At 37.8% G+C, this 15,052-nt stretch overlaps 1 protein-coding gene across 9 annotated transcripts in view; it reads right to left on the bottom strand.

Annotated features, from left to right (window-relative positions):
* The window catches only part of RPRD2 (regulation of nuclear pre-mRNA domain containing 2), a 104,386-nt gene that overhangs the window by 33,889 nt on the left and 55,445 nt on the right, over positions 1 to 15,052 (bottom strand). For 5 of the 9 annotated variants that reach the window (XM_043576144.1, XM_043576149.1, XM_043576146.1 and 2 more), the window contains exons 3-6: positions 3,713 to 3,813; positions 2,743 to 2,820; positions 1,154 to 1,206; positions 405 to 531 (exon numbers count right to left, since the gene is read on the bottom strand). In XM_043576144.1, coding sequence (XP_043432079.1) covers positions 405 to 531; positions 1,154 to 1,206; positions 2,743 to 2,820; positions 3,713 to 3,813 — 359 coding nt within the window. The remainder of the gene's footprint in view (positions 1 to 404; positions 532 to 1,153; positions 1,207 to 2,742; positions 2,821 to 3,712; positions 3,814 to 15,052) is intronic. The other 4 variants (XM_043576147.1, XM_043576148.1, XM_043576151.1 and 1 more) reach the window with 1 other exon arrangement.

The raw sequence follows: 15,052 nt of genomic DNA, 5'->3' as shown, positions 1-15,052 counted from the left end.
AACAGATAAACTTTAAAAAATAAAAAATAAAGAACATACCCAAGCCACATTATCACACATGTGAAATACATTTGTCTATATATAACCTAACACAGCAAGAAAGCACTAGAAGTAAGGAAAGGGAAAGAATTGTTTTATGATTTTTTTTAGATTTCTTTTTCCCCTGCTTTATTGAGATACAATTAAATATAACACTGGGTAAGTGTAAGGTATGCAATGTGAAAGACAGGACTTTACTTATGAAATTCATATGCATGAAATCACTACCTGGAAAACCAGAAGTGCCACAACTGGTCTCCAAAATCTAAGGTTCTCTTTAGGGGAGAAGCCAGTCTAATCATTGAAAAATTACAGACCTGGGAACAAAATCTGAGGTATTCTATTTAAAAAGATGTAAGTATTACCTTTTAAACACTTGAGAGTTTCTGTGCTGCACACATCCACCCTCATAGTCGACAGCTGTTTTTCCTTCAACTCTATCTGATCCTCTGAGCGCTTGTACAGTAACAGCTCTTCAATGAGGGCCTGGGACTGAACACAGACCAGAGTCATATTCATTTATGAAATCATTCATTTACTCTATCTATTCCCATTAACATAAAACATGTCTAAAACCTAACAAAACCAAGAGGAAAGAGGCTCTTTGCACTTCCTCATAATCAGAGATATTAATACCAATTTTCATACCAAAACTGTATTTTTAGTTATATACTTTAAAAGATCCTATTCTTGATTATTCAAAGCTAATTGATGCATACGAAGTTAAGGCTAAGACAAAAGTCCATTTATATCTTCCTTAAATTTTAATGAGATACACATAGTGTATATTAACTCAAAGCAAGTTCTAATTTAGTAGCACTTCACCAAAGGATGAACCCCTTGTCAGGGGCCTCGGCTGGTAATAGAACCTGGCTGGTCATAGATATTCTGGAAGAAGGTTAATTTTTCCATTAAGGCAACATATAAAACTCTATGTAATATAATCCCAATCTAGATTGCTTCAGAACAGTTCAAACTTGTTTAAAATATAACTGATATATATATATATTCAATATAACAATTGAATAAAAATAAATTTTACTGGACTATATAGGGAACTATAACAAAACGGGTGAATAAAGCTTTGGCATGTTAAATGCATTCTTTAACTTACTCGAAATTCGGCAACTATCTTAGACTTGAGAGCAGCTTTTGGATTCGTGGATGCTGTTGAATTAAATAAAAGGTCATTAAGAATACAGACACAAAAAGTTGACAAATAGTGAGGAAGTTTTTCAGGTCTATAATTAAGGGTGTATTTATGAACATATATCAAATATGCACATTTAAGTAATAATATAATTCCTAGAATAAGTATTTCTGTAATATTTCATATTCCTTGAATATTCATATTCCTCAGATAAGAAATTTCAACACTTCCACGCATGGCCAATATAAAAGTGTACTCTTTATTTATTTAATTTAAAAATGTTTATTTTTGAGAGAATGAACACAAGCAGGGGAGGGGGGGATGAGGGACGGGGTGGGACAGAGGATCCAAAGCAGGCTCTGTGATGACAGCAGTGAGCTCGATGCAGGGCTTGAACTCATGAACCGCGAGATCATGACCTGAGCTGAAGTCGGACACTCAACCCACTCAGCCACCCAGGCGCCCCTAAAAATATACTATTTAGATACATCTAACCTACTTACCTCCAACAGACCCTTTAAATCACAAAGTCCTAGAATTATGGATTTGGAGATTCTGAGATACATGAAGTACCTTGTTTCCTAGTCTGAGTATAAGAGGATCTCAGTACCTCAAATTAAGAGTGTTCAGGAGCGGGACATCCAATTAATCCTGAGCACTGGCTGAAGAAAATTGCTTACAAACATCAACTCTATTCCTACGATTTAAGCTTTGGATTTCTTTTTCTGCTGACTCAATTCACAGCAAAAACAGGCAGGGAGAGTTCTAAGCACATTACCACTGTGGTTCAACTTGGGCTGAAATGATGACTCTTGCTCTTCCTAAGCATGCAACTTATGAGCAAAAGGATGTCAGGACTCCCTTAATCATGATGAATATCATATACTTGCTGGAGTGAAACCATCCCAAGTGTCTTGTTTTACCTCCCAATTCTCACTGTCTTCTACCTCGTTCCCTCCACACCAAGTCCTTCTCAATATTCCTCAGTTTGGCCCACAGCAGCCTATCACATGCAGTATTCCACTCCCTTGATCTCATGCTGGGTAAACATGAGAAACATAGCAGGAGCTCCTGTTACAGAGTGGGCTTCTGGCCAGGATTTGAGGCCCATGTCTAATCTGGTAGAGTGTCCCCAAATCTGAAGGATTTCATGGCTCCCACATAAATGCTTCTTAATGCCTAGTCTCCTCTTCAGCTCTGTTGTTTAATGCCAGCTGCCTCTACCTTCATATATCTTTCAGTCTGAGAGTTAGCCTGGGCACTATCAAGCATTTTTCTTCTTTCACTCCCCCAACTACTCTTGAATCTTCACTCATTTAAACCCTTTTTCTGCATTTCCTTTGTTTAAAAGTAGGGGTTTTTTTTGTTTTTGTTTTTTTAAAGAAGTAACTCCATGATGGCTTGTTTAGTATAAGTCACTGGGTCACTCTCCCAGGCCTGGAAAACACAGGCTTCCCCATGGTTTATGCCAGGTACGACGTCAAATGGTCTACATTTTCTTCTGCTCCAAAAAGAGGAGGTAATTTTATATTAGTTGAGATTTTGTTCCTTACTTTGTGATTTCTTCCACTGCTTATTCGGTTGTTTGTTCAGATTTTCTTTCAGCTGCTTCTGAGTTTTGAAAGTGGTACCTGGAAAACATTTCAGTTTTTGCAATCTGGCATTATGGGAAGCTGTTCTGTCTGTCCACTTCAGTGTCAAAAGTTGTAGCATTGAAAAAAGGCAATCCGAGACTGTGTGTTGTTTCTTTCTTTCTTTTCCTTTCATTTTTATAAAAAAAAAAAACACAACAAAAAAAAACAAAAAAAAAAACCACCCACCAGATCTAAGAAGCTGTCAAATAAACATGATTTCTATCATCAATAAAATCACTGATTTTTGAGAATAGGGCAGGAAGCTTAAAAATACTAGTTACCACATTCAAATGAAGAATTTAACAGCTTCTTAGAAGATACTATTTTTAAAGCAAATTTCTAATCAAATAATGTCAAGGTGTCAGATATCACCAACTTCCATTTAATGACTCAAATAAATACACCTAATACATCGGAAGTAAATAACTTCTTAAAAATACACAATTTATTGCAAATCTAAACCAGAGACTAAAGAATGCTTAATATATATATGCTTAATATCAAATAGCTTACTGGAAACTGAAACCCCATCAAAAAAAATCCTCCAACAGTAAATGGACAGGGCAGTAACTGTTAAAACACGAATAGTTAAAAATGCTCAATGTAAAGTAAGTGTAGGAAAATAATCAGCCATCATCACTTAATATGCATGACTTTCTCTAGTCAATACAAACAAAATCCAACCCTCCCCAAACCAATTCTATTTAAATTTTAATTCAAACAGATTTTTGTTAAGTATTTAATTTTAAATAAATAGGGCCCAATTCAAAACTTTATTTTTCATTGTTATGCAACAGGCCTACATCTATAAAATGTATATAATTTTAAAGACTCAATGATTTTTTTTTTTTTTTTTTTTTTTTTTTTTTTAAGGAGAAAATACACTTACTCAAAGCTTCTCTCAGTGCCATTATCATTTCTTCTGGGTACACATTTCTATCTTCCCAGATTTTGAAGATTCGTTCTATAGACTTAGAGACAGATGGATCCCTGAGAAGAAAAAGTGACACAGACATATAAAAATGTGAATTTATATCTCAAACTAGAAATCTGAAACAAAATTATTTTCCAAATGTCTTCTGATGTTTAAGATATTTTTTTTTTCAGGGTGCCTGGGTGGCTCAGTCAGTTGAGTGTCTGACTCTTGACTTCAGCTCGGGTTGTGATCCCAGGGTTGTGGGATCAAGCCTTACATTCAGCTCCACACTGAGCATGGAGCCTATTTAAGATATTTTCTCTCTCTCTCCTCTCTCCCTCCCTCGTCCCCCCCCCCCCCCCCCCCCGCGCTTGCATGCTCTCTAAATAAAATAAATAAATAAATAAATAAATAAATAAATAAATAATTTTTTTTCCCCCTACAGTGTCTAGTAAGCTAAAATCTTCACTCTTTTGCCAAACCATAAGAGTCTCTTAAAAACTGAAAACAAACTGAGGGTTGATGGGGGGTGGGAGGGAGGGGAGGGTGGGTGATGGGTACTGAGGAGGGCACCTGTTGCAATGAGCACTGGGTGTTGTATGGATACCAATTTGACAATAAATTTCATATTAGAAAAAAAATCTTTACTCTTAAAAATTTTTCATTTTAATTTTTATTTAAATTTTTAAAAATTGAAGCACAGTTGACACATTAAGATCATAAACATTCTTTTTTTTAATTTCTTTTTTTTTTTTCAACGTTTATTTATTTTTGGGACAGAGAGAGACAGAGCATGAACGGGCGAGGGGCAGAGAGAGAGGGAGACACAAAATCGGAAACAGGCTCCAGGCTCCGAGCCATCAGCCCAGAGCCTGACACGGGGCTCGAACTCACGGACCGCGAGATCGTGACCTGGCTGAAGTCGGACGCTTAACCGACTGCGCCACCCAGGCGCCCCAAGATCATAAACATTCTTATTTAACACTTTTTATCAATGACGTTTATGAGGTTATGGACAGTGCGCTAAGCCTTCTGACGGATACGAAGTTATGAAGGCTGGTCCACATGCTCACTGATGCAACTGGCATTCCAAAAGAGCAGGTGAATTTAATAAAATGAAATCTAATATAGAAGCATCTGGCCCCCAAACCAACTATACTAGTACAGAATGAGAGTACAGTGTTTGGCAATGCTATAAAGTGTGCTTTATCTTAAAGGTACAGTTGGAAATAATCATGAATTAATCATGTACTGTAACAAGTTTTTCAGAAGGTTATCCCCTAATACCGTAAGAAAACATATCTAGAATGAGGGAGGGGAGGGTTATCACTTTTCTGTTTGCTTTACAGATGGGAGTTCTGCATCAGCTGGTCATCATACTTTAAGGAGGAATATTGTTAAAGTAGAAGTATTTGATTACTAGGAAGCAAAAATTAAAATCATGTCTTACCTGAAACTATAGAAGAAAAACAATGCAAAAGAAACAAACCAAAACAAAACAAGAAGACAAAATGGGAACTTAATCTCTTCCCAGGTGAATCCACCAACCCATATGGAGACTGAAGATAAAAAACTGAGTGATACCGGTTTTATGGCTCCTTTCAAGCAGGAGACTCTATAAATCTGTAACATCATGTATCACAAAAGACTTTTTAACCAAATAACAGCATGTATAGGAAAGAGAAAATTGTATTAAACTTCTACAGATATTTTCTACGGATTTATGAACCAAGGCACTCTATTCTCATTTCTTGTTTTTTATGCTGATAATCTTCCTCTCATATACATTTATATATATATATATATGTATATATATTTTACATATAATAGTATATATAGTATTCATACAGTAATATTATAGTAGTATATAGTATATATAAGTATATTATATATTATAATCACTATAATATAAATACTATATATAATATATACACATTATACTATACATATTATGTGTATACATAACACTGAAATAATTATGGGAAAATATAAAGAAAAACTTGACTGATTTTCACCAAATGGAGATTTACAGTCTACCAACTTCAGTATTCTACCTTTAAGTCTTTTTTTCCACTATGGATGCTACTATTGTATATGAAACCAATTTTATATTATGTATGTGTGTGTCCATAACTGTATTCTATTCTTTTCATTTAATGAAACAAGCATTTCCCAATGTTCCAATCAATTCCTTATAAAAATTACTTTTAAGTTTTTTATGTTTATTTATTTTTGAGAGAGAAAAAGAGAGACAGAGTGTGAGCAGAGGAGGGGCAGAGATAGAGGGAGACACAGAATGTGTAGTAGGTTCCAGGCTCTGAGCTGTCAGCATAGAGCCCAACGCAAAGATCGAACCGAACCCATGGACTGTGAGATCATAACCTGAGATGAAGTTGGACACTCAACCGATTGAGCCACCCTTGCATCCCTAAAAATTACTTTTATAATGACAATACTCTATCATCCAAAATTTATCACCTGCCTACTGTTATGTACACTTAGGGTTATTTCTAGATTTGTTACTATAATTAATACTGCAATAAGTATTTTTTGATCAAAGTCTTTCTCCTTAATAATGCCAAAATGTTTTTTTCTAAGAGGGTTATATTCCAACCACCAGTGTAAATATACTGTTCACCAAACTTCTGCAGCAATGGTTGGTCTCACTTCAATTTGTATTCATAATCTCAATTTAACCATTTTACCCTCTTAAAAAATTTTTACTCTCAAAAATGTCATTATACTTAGAAGTAGAATCACCCCAGACCTAAAAAATTTTCAAGATTTTGCCACATTTTCTTCATCTATCTTTTCTTTGTTACAGTATTTTTTCCTTTTCATTTTTTTACACTGAAGATTTATTTTTTAGTTTATTTATTTTTGAGAGAGAGCAAGCAAATACAAGCGGGGGAGGGGCAGAGAGAGGAAAGAGTGAGACACAATCCAAAGCAAGCTCCAGGCTCTGAGCTGACAGCACAGAGCCCAACGTGGGGCTTGAATCCACGAACTATGAAATCATGACCTGAGCTGAAGTCGGATGCTTAACCGACTGAGCCACCCACGTGCCCCAAACTGAAGGCTTATTTATTTTTTATTTTAGAGAAAGAGAGAGAGCATGCATGAGCGGGAGAGAGGGGAAGAGGGAGAGAGAGAATCTTAAGCAGGCTCCACGCTCAGCATGGAGCCAGATGCAGGGCTCGATGTAACTAACCGTGAGATTGTGACCTGAGCTGAAATCAAGAGTCAGAGGCTTAATTGAGCCACCCAAGCACCCCAGATTTTATTTTTAAGTAATCTCCACACCCAATCTTGGGCTTGAACTTGTAACCCCAAGATCAAGAGTCACATGCTCCACCAACTAAGCCAGGCAGGTGCCACTTTGTTGCACTACAGTAAAACTTTGGTTTGTGAGCACAGTTCGTTCTAGAAACATGCTTGTAAACCAAAGCACTCGTATATCAAAGTGAATTTCAAGAACCATCGGGTCAGTTGTGATCATGTGACATTTGGCATCATATTGCGAGACATCACTCATTTATCAAGTTAAAATTTGTTAGAAATGTTTGCTCACTTTGAGGAACAGTCACAATACAAGTTACATTCAAGGTTTTACTGTATTTTATTTTATTTTTTTAAATTTTTTTAATGTTTATTTATTTTTGAGACAGAGAGAGACAGAGTATGAATGGGGGAGGGTCAGAGAGAGAGGGAGACACAGAATCTGAAGCAGGCTCCAGGCTCTGAGCTGTCAGCACAGAGCCCGACATGGGGCTCGAACTCACGGACCATGAGATCATGACCTGAGCCGAAGTCGGACACTTAACCGACTGAGCCACCCAGGTGCCCCAAGGTTTTACTGTATTTTAAAGCAAATCCCAGCTATCATGTCATTTTGCCCCTACTCTAAAAAAATTCTAACAGTTGGTTATACAACAACAGTGCTACCTATACCATGCCTAATAAAATTAACAATAATTCACTGGCACCATCTTCATTTGTTCTATAATCAAATTTCCTTGAATGTTTAAAAAATGTCCACTTATGGTTGGTTTGTTTGAATTGGGATTCAAAGGTCAACACATTGCATTTGGTTATGTCTCTTAAATCTTTTTAATCTAGAGCAATTAGATTACATTGTTCTCAGTATTTTTCCCATGCCATTTACTAATGCTGCAGTTGAGGGATCAGCTCTCCAGCAGAACATTCCACACTCTAGCTTTATTTATTTGCTTCTGTTGGTGTCATTTAACTTGTTCCACTGCCTGAATTTCTTCTAGATGAAAATTATTTGCATTACATACATGCTTAAATTGGGAGAGTGAATACTTAACTAATGCTACTATATACTCTATACTGTATCCTATCAGGACATATACAAATGTCTGGATACCCCACCTTTAATAACACTAAAACTGATCAATGGAATGAGGTAATATTTTCTCTTGTGAACTGCGCCTATCTGCTCACTAGCAATTTTAGTGTTTATCTAAGGATTAAGTTTATATATAAAATATCAATTATTTTGCCAGCATTACAAATACCTTTGCCCATTCTGCACTTTAATTTAAAAAAAATTTTTTTTTAATATTTATTTTTTTAATGTTTATTTATTTTTGAGACAGAGAGAGACAGAGCATGAATGGGGGAGGGTCAGAGAGAGGGAGACACAGAATCTGAAACAGGCTCCAGGCTCTGAGCTGCCAGCACAGAGCCTGACGCGGGCTCAAACTCACGGACTGCGAGATCATGACCTGAGCCGAGGTCGGCCGCTTAACCGACTGAGCCACCCAGGCGCCCCTGAACTTTAATTTTTAAGTTACATTTTACAACAGAATTTTTTTTTTAAGTTTATTTTGAGGTGGGGGGAGGGGCAGAGAGAGAGAGAGAGAAAATCTCAAACAGAGAGGAGCCTGATGCAGGGCTCAAACCCATGAACTGCAAGAGCATGACCTGAGCCAAAATTAAGAGTAGGACGTTCGGGGCGCCTGGGTGGCTTAGTCAGTTAAGCGTTCTCCGACTTCAGCTCAGGTCATGATCTCACGGTTCAGAAGTTCAAGCCCTGCATCAGGCTCTGTGCTGACAGCTCCAAGTCTGGAGCCTGTTTTGGATTCTGTGTCTCCCTCTCTCTCTCTCTCTCTCTGCCCCTCCCCCACTTGCACTCTGTGTGTGTGTCTCTCTCAAAAATAAACATTAAAAAAAAAGTATATATGTAAAAAAAGAGTTGAACGCTCAACCACCTGAGCCACCCAGGTGCTCCATAAAACATGTAATTTTAGGGGCGCCTGGGTGGCGCAGTCGGTTAAACGTCTGACTTCAGCCAGGTCACGATCTCGCGGTCCGTGAGTTCGAGCCCCGCGTCAGGCTCTGGGCTGATGGCTCAGAGCCTGGAGCCTGTTTCCAATTCTGTGTCTCCCTCTCTCTCTGCCCCTCCCCCGTTCATGCTCTGTCTCTCTCTCTCCCAAAAATAAAAAAAAATTAAAAAAAAACATGTAATTTTAAAACATAGCCTTGTTAAAATAAAAAGTGCTCTCTACTGCCACTTTGTAAGTATAGGAAATCTACCAGAGACTTAAAAAACTGTAACTTATTTTCTTTTATTTCTCCTTTAATGATTAACATAAAAAATATAGCTGCATAATTTACTTTATTAAAAAAAAATTTTTAATGTTTATTTTTGAGAGAGAGACAGAGCACGAGCGGGGAAGGGGCAGAGAGAGAGAGAGGGAGACACAGAATCTGAAACAGGCTCCAGGCTCGGAGCTGTCAGCACACAGCCTGACACAGGGATGGAACTCGGGAATGGTGAGATCACGACCTGAACCGAAGTCGGACACTTAACTGACTGAGCCACCCAGACACCCCTATTTGGGTATCGGATATAAAGTCAAGTTCTAATCTAAACAGATCTCCCATTAATTGTTCCAATATCATAACTTCTCTTTTCCTTAGATATACCGTGCTTCCTCTAGCATATATTCAATTATTAATATTTTCATAGGCTGCAAATTCTGTTCTGTTAACCCATTTTTACATTATACAGTTGACCCTTGGACAAAGTTGGGGGAGGTCAGGGGTGCTGACCTCAAATCCCTGCAGTTAAAAATCCACACACAACTTCTGATTCCCATTAACTACTGATAGCCTACTGCTCCCTTACCAATAACACACACAGTTGATTAACGTATTTTGTATGTCCTATGTATTATATACTGTATTACAATAAAGTAAGCTAGAGGGGCACCTAGGTGGCTCAGTCAATTAAGCATCCGACATCAGCTCAGGTCATGATCTCACAGTTCGCGAGTTTGATCCCTGAGTCGGGCTCTGTGCTGACAGCTCAGAGCCTGGAGCCTGCTTCAGAATCTGTGACTGCCTCTCTCCTGCTTACACTGTCTCTCAAAAAATAAATAAATGTTAAAAAATTAAAAAAAAAATAAAGCTAGAAAAAAATGTTATTATAATCATAATGAAAAGACATTTATACTACTTTACTGATTGACAAATATCCAGGTGTAAGTGGACCCAAGCAGGTCAAACCCATGTCATTCAAGGGTCAGCTATACTGTATTATCTCCAAAGCTACAGCTAGCTTATCTTCCTTCAGTACAGCTGCATTTCGAAACATTTCTTATATTCTCACCTGTTTATTTTTCCAGAGTAAATTTAGAGTAATGCTAAGTTCCAAAAGAAAGGAAATTTTGGTATTTTTAATTTGAATTAATTAGGTTGCTATATTAATGTGGAGAAAGGATTAACTTTCTAGTAACACTGAAGAATTATCAACACATTATTCCTCATTGTAGCAAAGCATTAATATTTATGAATTTGTATTCAACATTCCCCAAAAGAACTTATTCATAAAGGTTTCAACATATTTCCTATTACGGCTATTTTAAAATATTTCACATATTTTATTGCTAGTATGACTCACTATCCCTCCTATTACTAACTTCTCAGACTAAAATTGATACAAAAGTTTACTTATGGTAAATTGTCTCAGCTTTTGTTTCTCTGGAATTATCTTTATAAGGTTTGAATGGTTCTTGCAAGTAGTTTTGCTTTGTACCTATAAATGCTATAAAATACTTTTCACAACTGCCACCTGGCTTCCACCGTTGCTATTGAGAAGTCTGTGGTCAATCTAATTGTAGTCTTGTGTATGGGATGTCTTTCTGTCTTCTCTTTAGCATTGTTTTTTATTTTTTATGTGGTAAAATAAGGCTTGCCATTTTTTTTTTCAACGTTTATTTTATTTATTTTTGGGACAGAGAGAGACAGAGCATGAACGGGGGAGGGGCAGAGAGAGAGGGAGACACAGAATCGGAAACAGGCTCCAGGCTCCGAGCCATCAGCCCAGAGCCCGACGCGGGGCTCGAACTCACGGACCGCGAGATCGTGACCTGGCTGAAGTTGGCTGCTTAACCGACTGAGCCACCCAGGCGCCCCTAAAGCTTGCCATTTTAACCATTTTTTAAATGTGTTAACTCAATGGCATTAATTATACTCACAATGCTGTACAACCACTAGCACTACCTATTTCCAAAACTTTTCATTATCCTAAACAGAAACTCTGGAGGCGCCTGGGTGGCTCAGTGCTTGAGTGTCCAACTTTTTATTTCAGCTCAGGTCACGATATCATGGTTCATGAAGTCAAGTCTGACCTCGGGCACTGTGCTGACAGCCTGATAGCGTAGAGCCTGCCTGGGATTCTCGCTCTCTCTGCCTCTCCCTTGCTCATGCTTTCTCTCTCTCTCTCAAAATAAACAAACATTAAGGAAAAAAAAAAACCCAAAAAACAAAAAATGAGAAACTCTGTACCTGTTAAACAATTAACTCCCTGTTACCCCCTCCCCTAGCTCCTGACAGCTTATCTGTTTATTGTCTCTATTTGGATATGCTTATTCTAGATATGTTAGCAATTTTTTTAATGTTTATTTATTTTTGAGACAGAGAGGAGAGAGAGCGCATGCATGCATGCATGCAAGTTGAGGTGGGAACAGAGGATCAAAGTCAGACACTTAACCGAGCCAAAGTCAGGCGCTTAACCAACTGAGCCACCCAGGTGCCCTCCACCATTTTAAGTGTGCAGTTCAGTAGTGTCAAGGGCATTCACACTGTTGTACAATCAATCTCCACAACTCTCTTCATCTTGCAAAACTCAAACTCTATACCCATCAAACATCATCTCCCCTTGTCCCCTACAACCACCACTGTACTTTGTAAATTTGACTACTATAGTTATTTCATCCAAATGTCATCACACAATACTTGTCCTTTTGTTTTTGTTTGTTGTTAAGTTCTTTTCAAAGTAATCTCTACACCCAATGTGGGGCTGGAGCCCACAACCCTGAGGATCAAGAGTCGCACACTCCACCCACTGGGCCAGCCAGGCACCTCGGTACCTGTCCTCTTGTCACTGGCTTATTTCACTTAGCATAATGTCTTCAAGGTTCATCCATGCAGGATTCTCTCCTTTTTAGGGTTGAATGGCATTCCACTTTATGTATGAACCACATCTTACATACCCATTCTTCTGAAAATTGGTACTTGGGTTGCTTCTACCTTTTGGCTATTGTGAATAAAGCTGTTTTGAACCCTCATGTACAAATATTTGAGTTGCTGCTTTCATTTCTGAGGAGTAAAGAGCCAAAACAGAACTGCTACCTTATACAGAAATTCTATGATTTTTAAGGAATCATCAAACTGTTTTCCATAGCAGTTACACCATTTTACATTCCTACCAGAAACATAGAAGGTTTTCCCCATCCTAACACTGGTTATTTTCTGGTTTGGTTTGGTTTTGTAATTTTATTACAATGACTGGGTGTGGACTTCTTTTTTATTTATCCTGCTTAGTGTATGTTATGTTGCTTTACTGCAGATTCATGTTTTTCATCATTTTCAGAGAGTTCTCAGCTATTACCTCTTCAAAAGAACTCAGAAGTTCTCTCCTCTGGAAAGTTATTTGATATTAACTAGGCCTCTTATTCCGATCTTTTTTCCACCTCTCTCCAACTGCTGCATTTAATTTCTTCAGAACTAATTTTTTAAATTTTTTAAAAATATTTTTTAATGTTTATTTATTTTTGAAGGATAGAGACAGAGTGTAAGCAGGGGAGGGGCAGAGAGAGAGGGAGACACAGAATTCGAAGCAGGCTTCAGGCTCTGAACTGTCAGCACAGAGTCTGACACTGGACTCGAACTCACAAGCCGTGAGATCATGACCTGAGCTGAAGTCAGACACTTAACCAACTAAACCACCCAGGCGCCCCTCTTCAGAACTAACTTCTAGCTTAATCTTTTTCCTTTGTAGAATTCCTGTTGGTTCTTTTTCAAATCTATCTACGTATTTTATCCATTGTTCATTTTATTCCATTTAATCTTTAACATTTCTCACATAGTTGTCTTATATATTCTTTCTGATAATTCTATCTGAAGTTCACTGTAAGGGGATCTAAAGCTGTTGATTCTCCTTCACAGTGGTCTGTCTTCCAATGTGTTTGGTTATTTTTGATTATAAGCACATATCTGTTTGATTTTAATCTATGGGGTTCCTGGTGGTCTAAGGAAATGTATTCTTCGAGAGAAAATTTATACCATAAGCCAGGGGTGTTCAGGACTCGAAATCACTTTATCTCTTTTCTCCAGAGTCCCAGTCTAACCCCCAGATCGCATGGTATTGACATAGGCATATTGGTTAACGTCAGCTCTGATAGTCTACTATGTCCATTATTGCTAGGTCAGCTTATATTTTGTCAAGAATGTAACTGTTTTATAAAAAAAGGAACCCTTTGGAATTGATGGCTGGCCATTCAGCCAGAGGTCAAATCATATTATCTATAAATGTATGTCTTTCCAACTGGACTACAGAGCTTCTTCACAGCAGAGATAATAACTTATTTGTTGTTTCTTGGGCACCTACAAGGTGCTCACTAAATAGTAACTGAATACATGACAACTGGTTTTGGTTATTTTCAAACCAAACCATTCACTATGAAGTCCTCAAGTAAAATATATTGGAAAAGTAGCAACTGTTAAGAAAATATACAATTAAAACCAGGTTATAATATTGTAAAAGCAGCACCCAAGATGGGGAAACTAGAGGTTTTAGTTCTGGTTTAGTAAGAAGTCTTTGGGGGCTAGATTGGTTTGTTTATTTATTTAGATTTTATTTTTTAAGGGCCACCTGGGTGGCTCGGTCGGCAGAGTGGCCCAACTCTGGATTTCAGCTCAGGTCATGATACCAGGGCTGTGGGATCAAGCCCCGCATGGGGCTCTGTGCTGAGCATGGAGCCTGCTTGGGATTCTCTCTCTCTCTCTCTCTCTCTCTCTCTCTCTCTCTCTCATCTTCTGCCCCTCCCCACTTTCTCTCTCTCTCTAAAGAAAATTAAAAATTAACAACAACAAAAAACTTTCTAAAAGATTTTATTTTTAAAGTAATCTCTATACCTGACATAGGGCTTGAACTTAACCCTGAGACCAAGAGTCCCATGCTCCACCAACTGAGCCAGCCAGGTATCTCTAGGTTTCTTCATTTGTAAAAGTGATTTTTACTAATTTGTTGGCTCTAAAATTCCTAAATTTGTTCATTATTTATACAAACACAGAACTCTCAAACTTCTACAGTTCAACCATGTCTCTCTCATATTTAGGAATTCTGTGAAAATAAAACCAAAACAAAACCCAAAATGGCAGTTTTACTTACCTTGTTATTCTAGGCCTCTATTTTAGCCATTACTGATCACAATCTCAATTTCTACAGAATGTACAATTATTACCACATACAACACAAGAAATTAATTATAAACTGTGTTGTTTGACTTATAAGTAACAAACAACAAGCTGACCTTATAGAATTGCTAAGATATCCAACAGATGCTTCCTTTGCTAGCAACCCCCCCCCCGCCCCATTTCTGACTTTAAAACAGCGAAGTATTGGCAAACTATTTCAAAGCATAAAATTGATGAAGAGTACAGAAGGATGGGGTGCCTGGGTGGCTCAGTCAGTTGGGTTTCGGATTCTTGGTTTCGGCTCAGGTCATGGTCTTGCGATTTTGTGGATTCAGGCCCTATGTGGGGCTCTGCACTGGCAGTGTGGAGCCTGCCTGGAGTTGTCTCTCTCTTGCGCTCTCTCTGGCCCCTCCCCCACTCACGTTCTTTCAGAATAAATAAACTTAAAAAAAAAAAAAAAGAAAAAGAGTACAGGAGGAGGTACCCAGGAATCACAGTCAAAATAAACAGAGCTAAACAGCACAATCTTGTACCTCACTCAGGGGAGTATTTTTGATCAATATCTTATTTCTGGGATTTCAT

This window comes from Prionailurus bengalensis, chromosome C1 (genome assembly GCF_016509475.1).
Source record: "Prionailurus bengalensis isolate Pbe53 chromosome C1, Fcat_Pben_1.1_paternal_pri, whole genome shotgun sequence".
Lineage (NCBI taxonomy): Eukaryota > Metazoa > Chordata > Mammalia > Carnivora > Felidae > Prionailurus > Prionailurus bengalensis.
The sequence above is the reverse complement of the archived record's forward strand: the minus strand, read 5'-3'. Positions and strand labels throughout refer to the sequence as shown.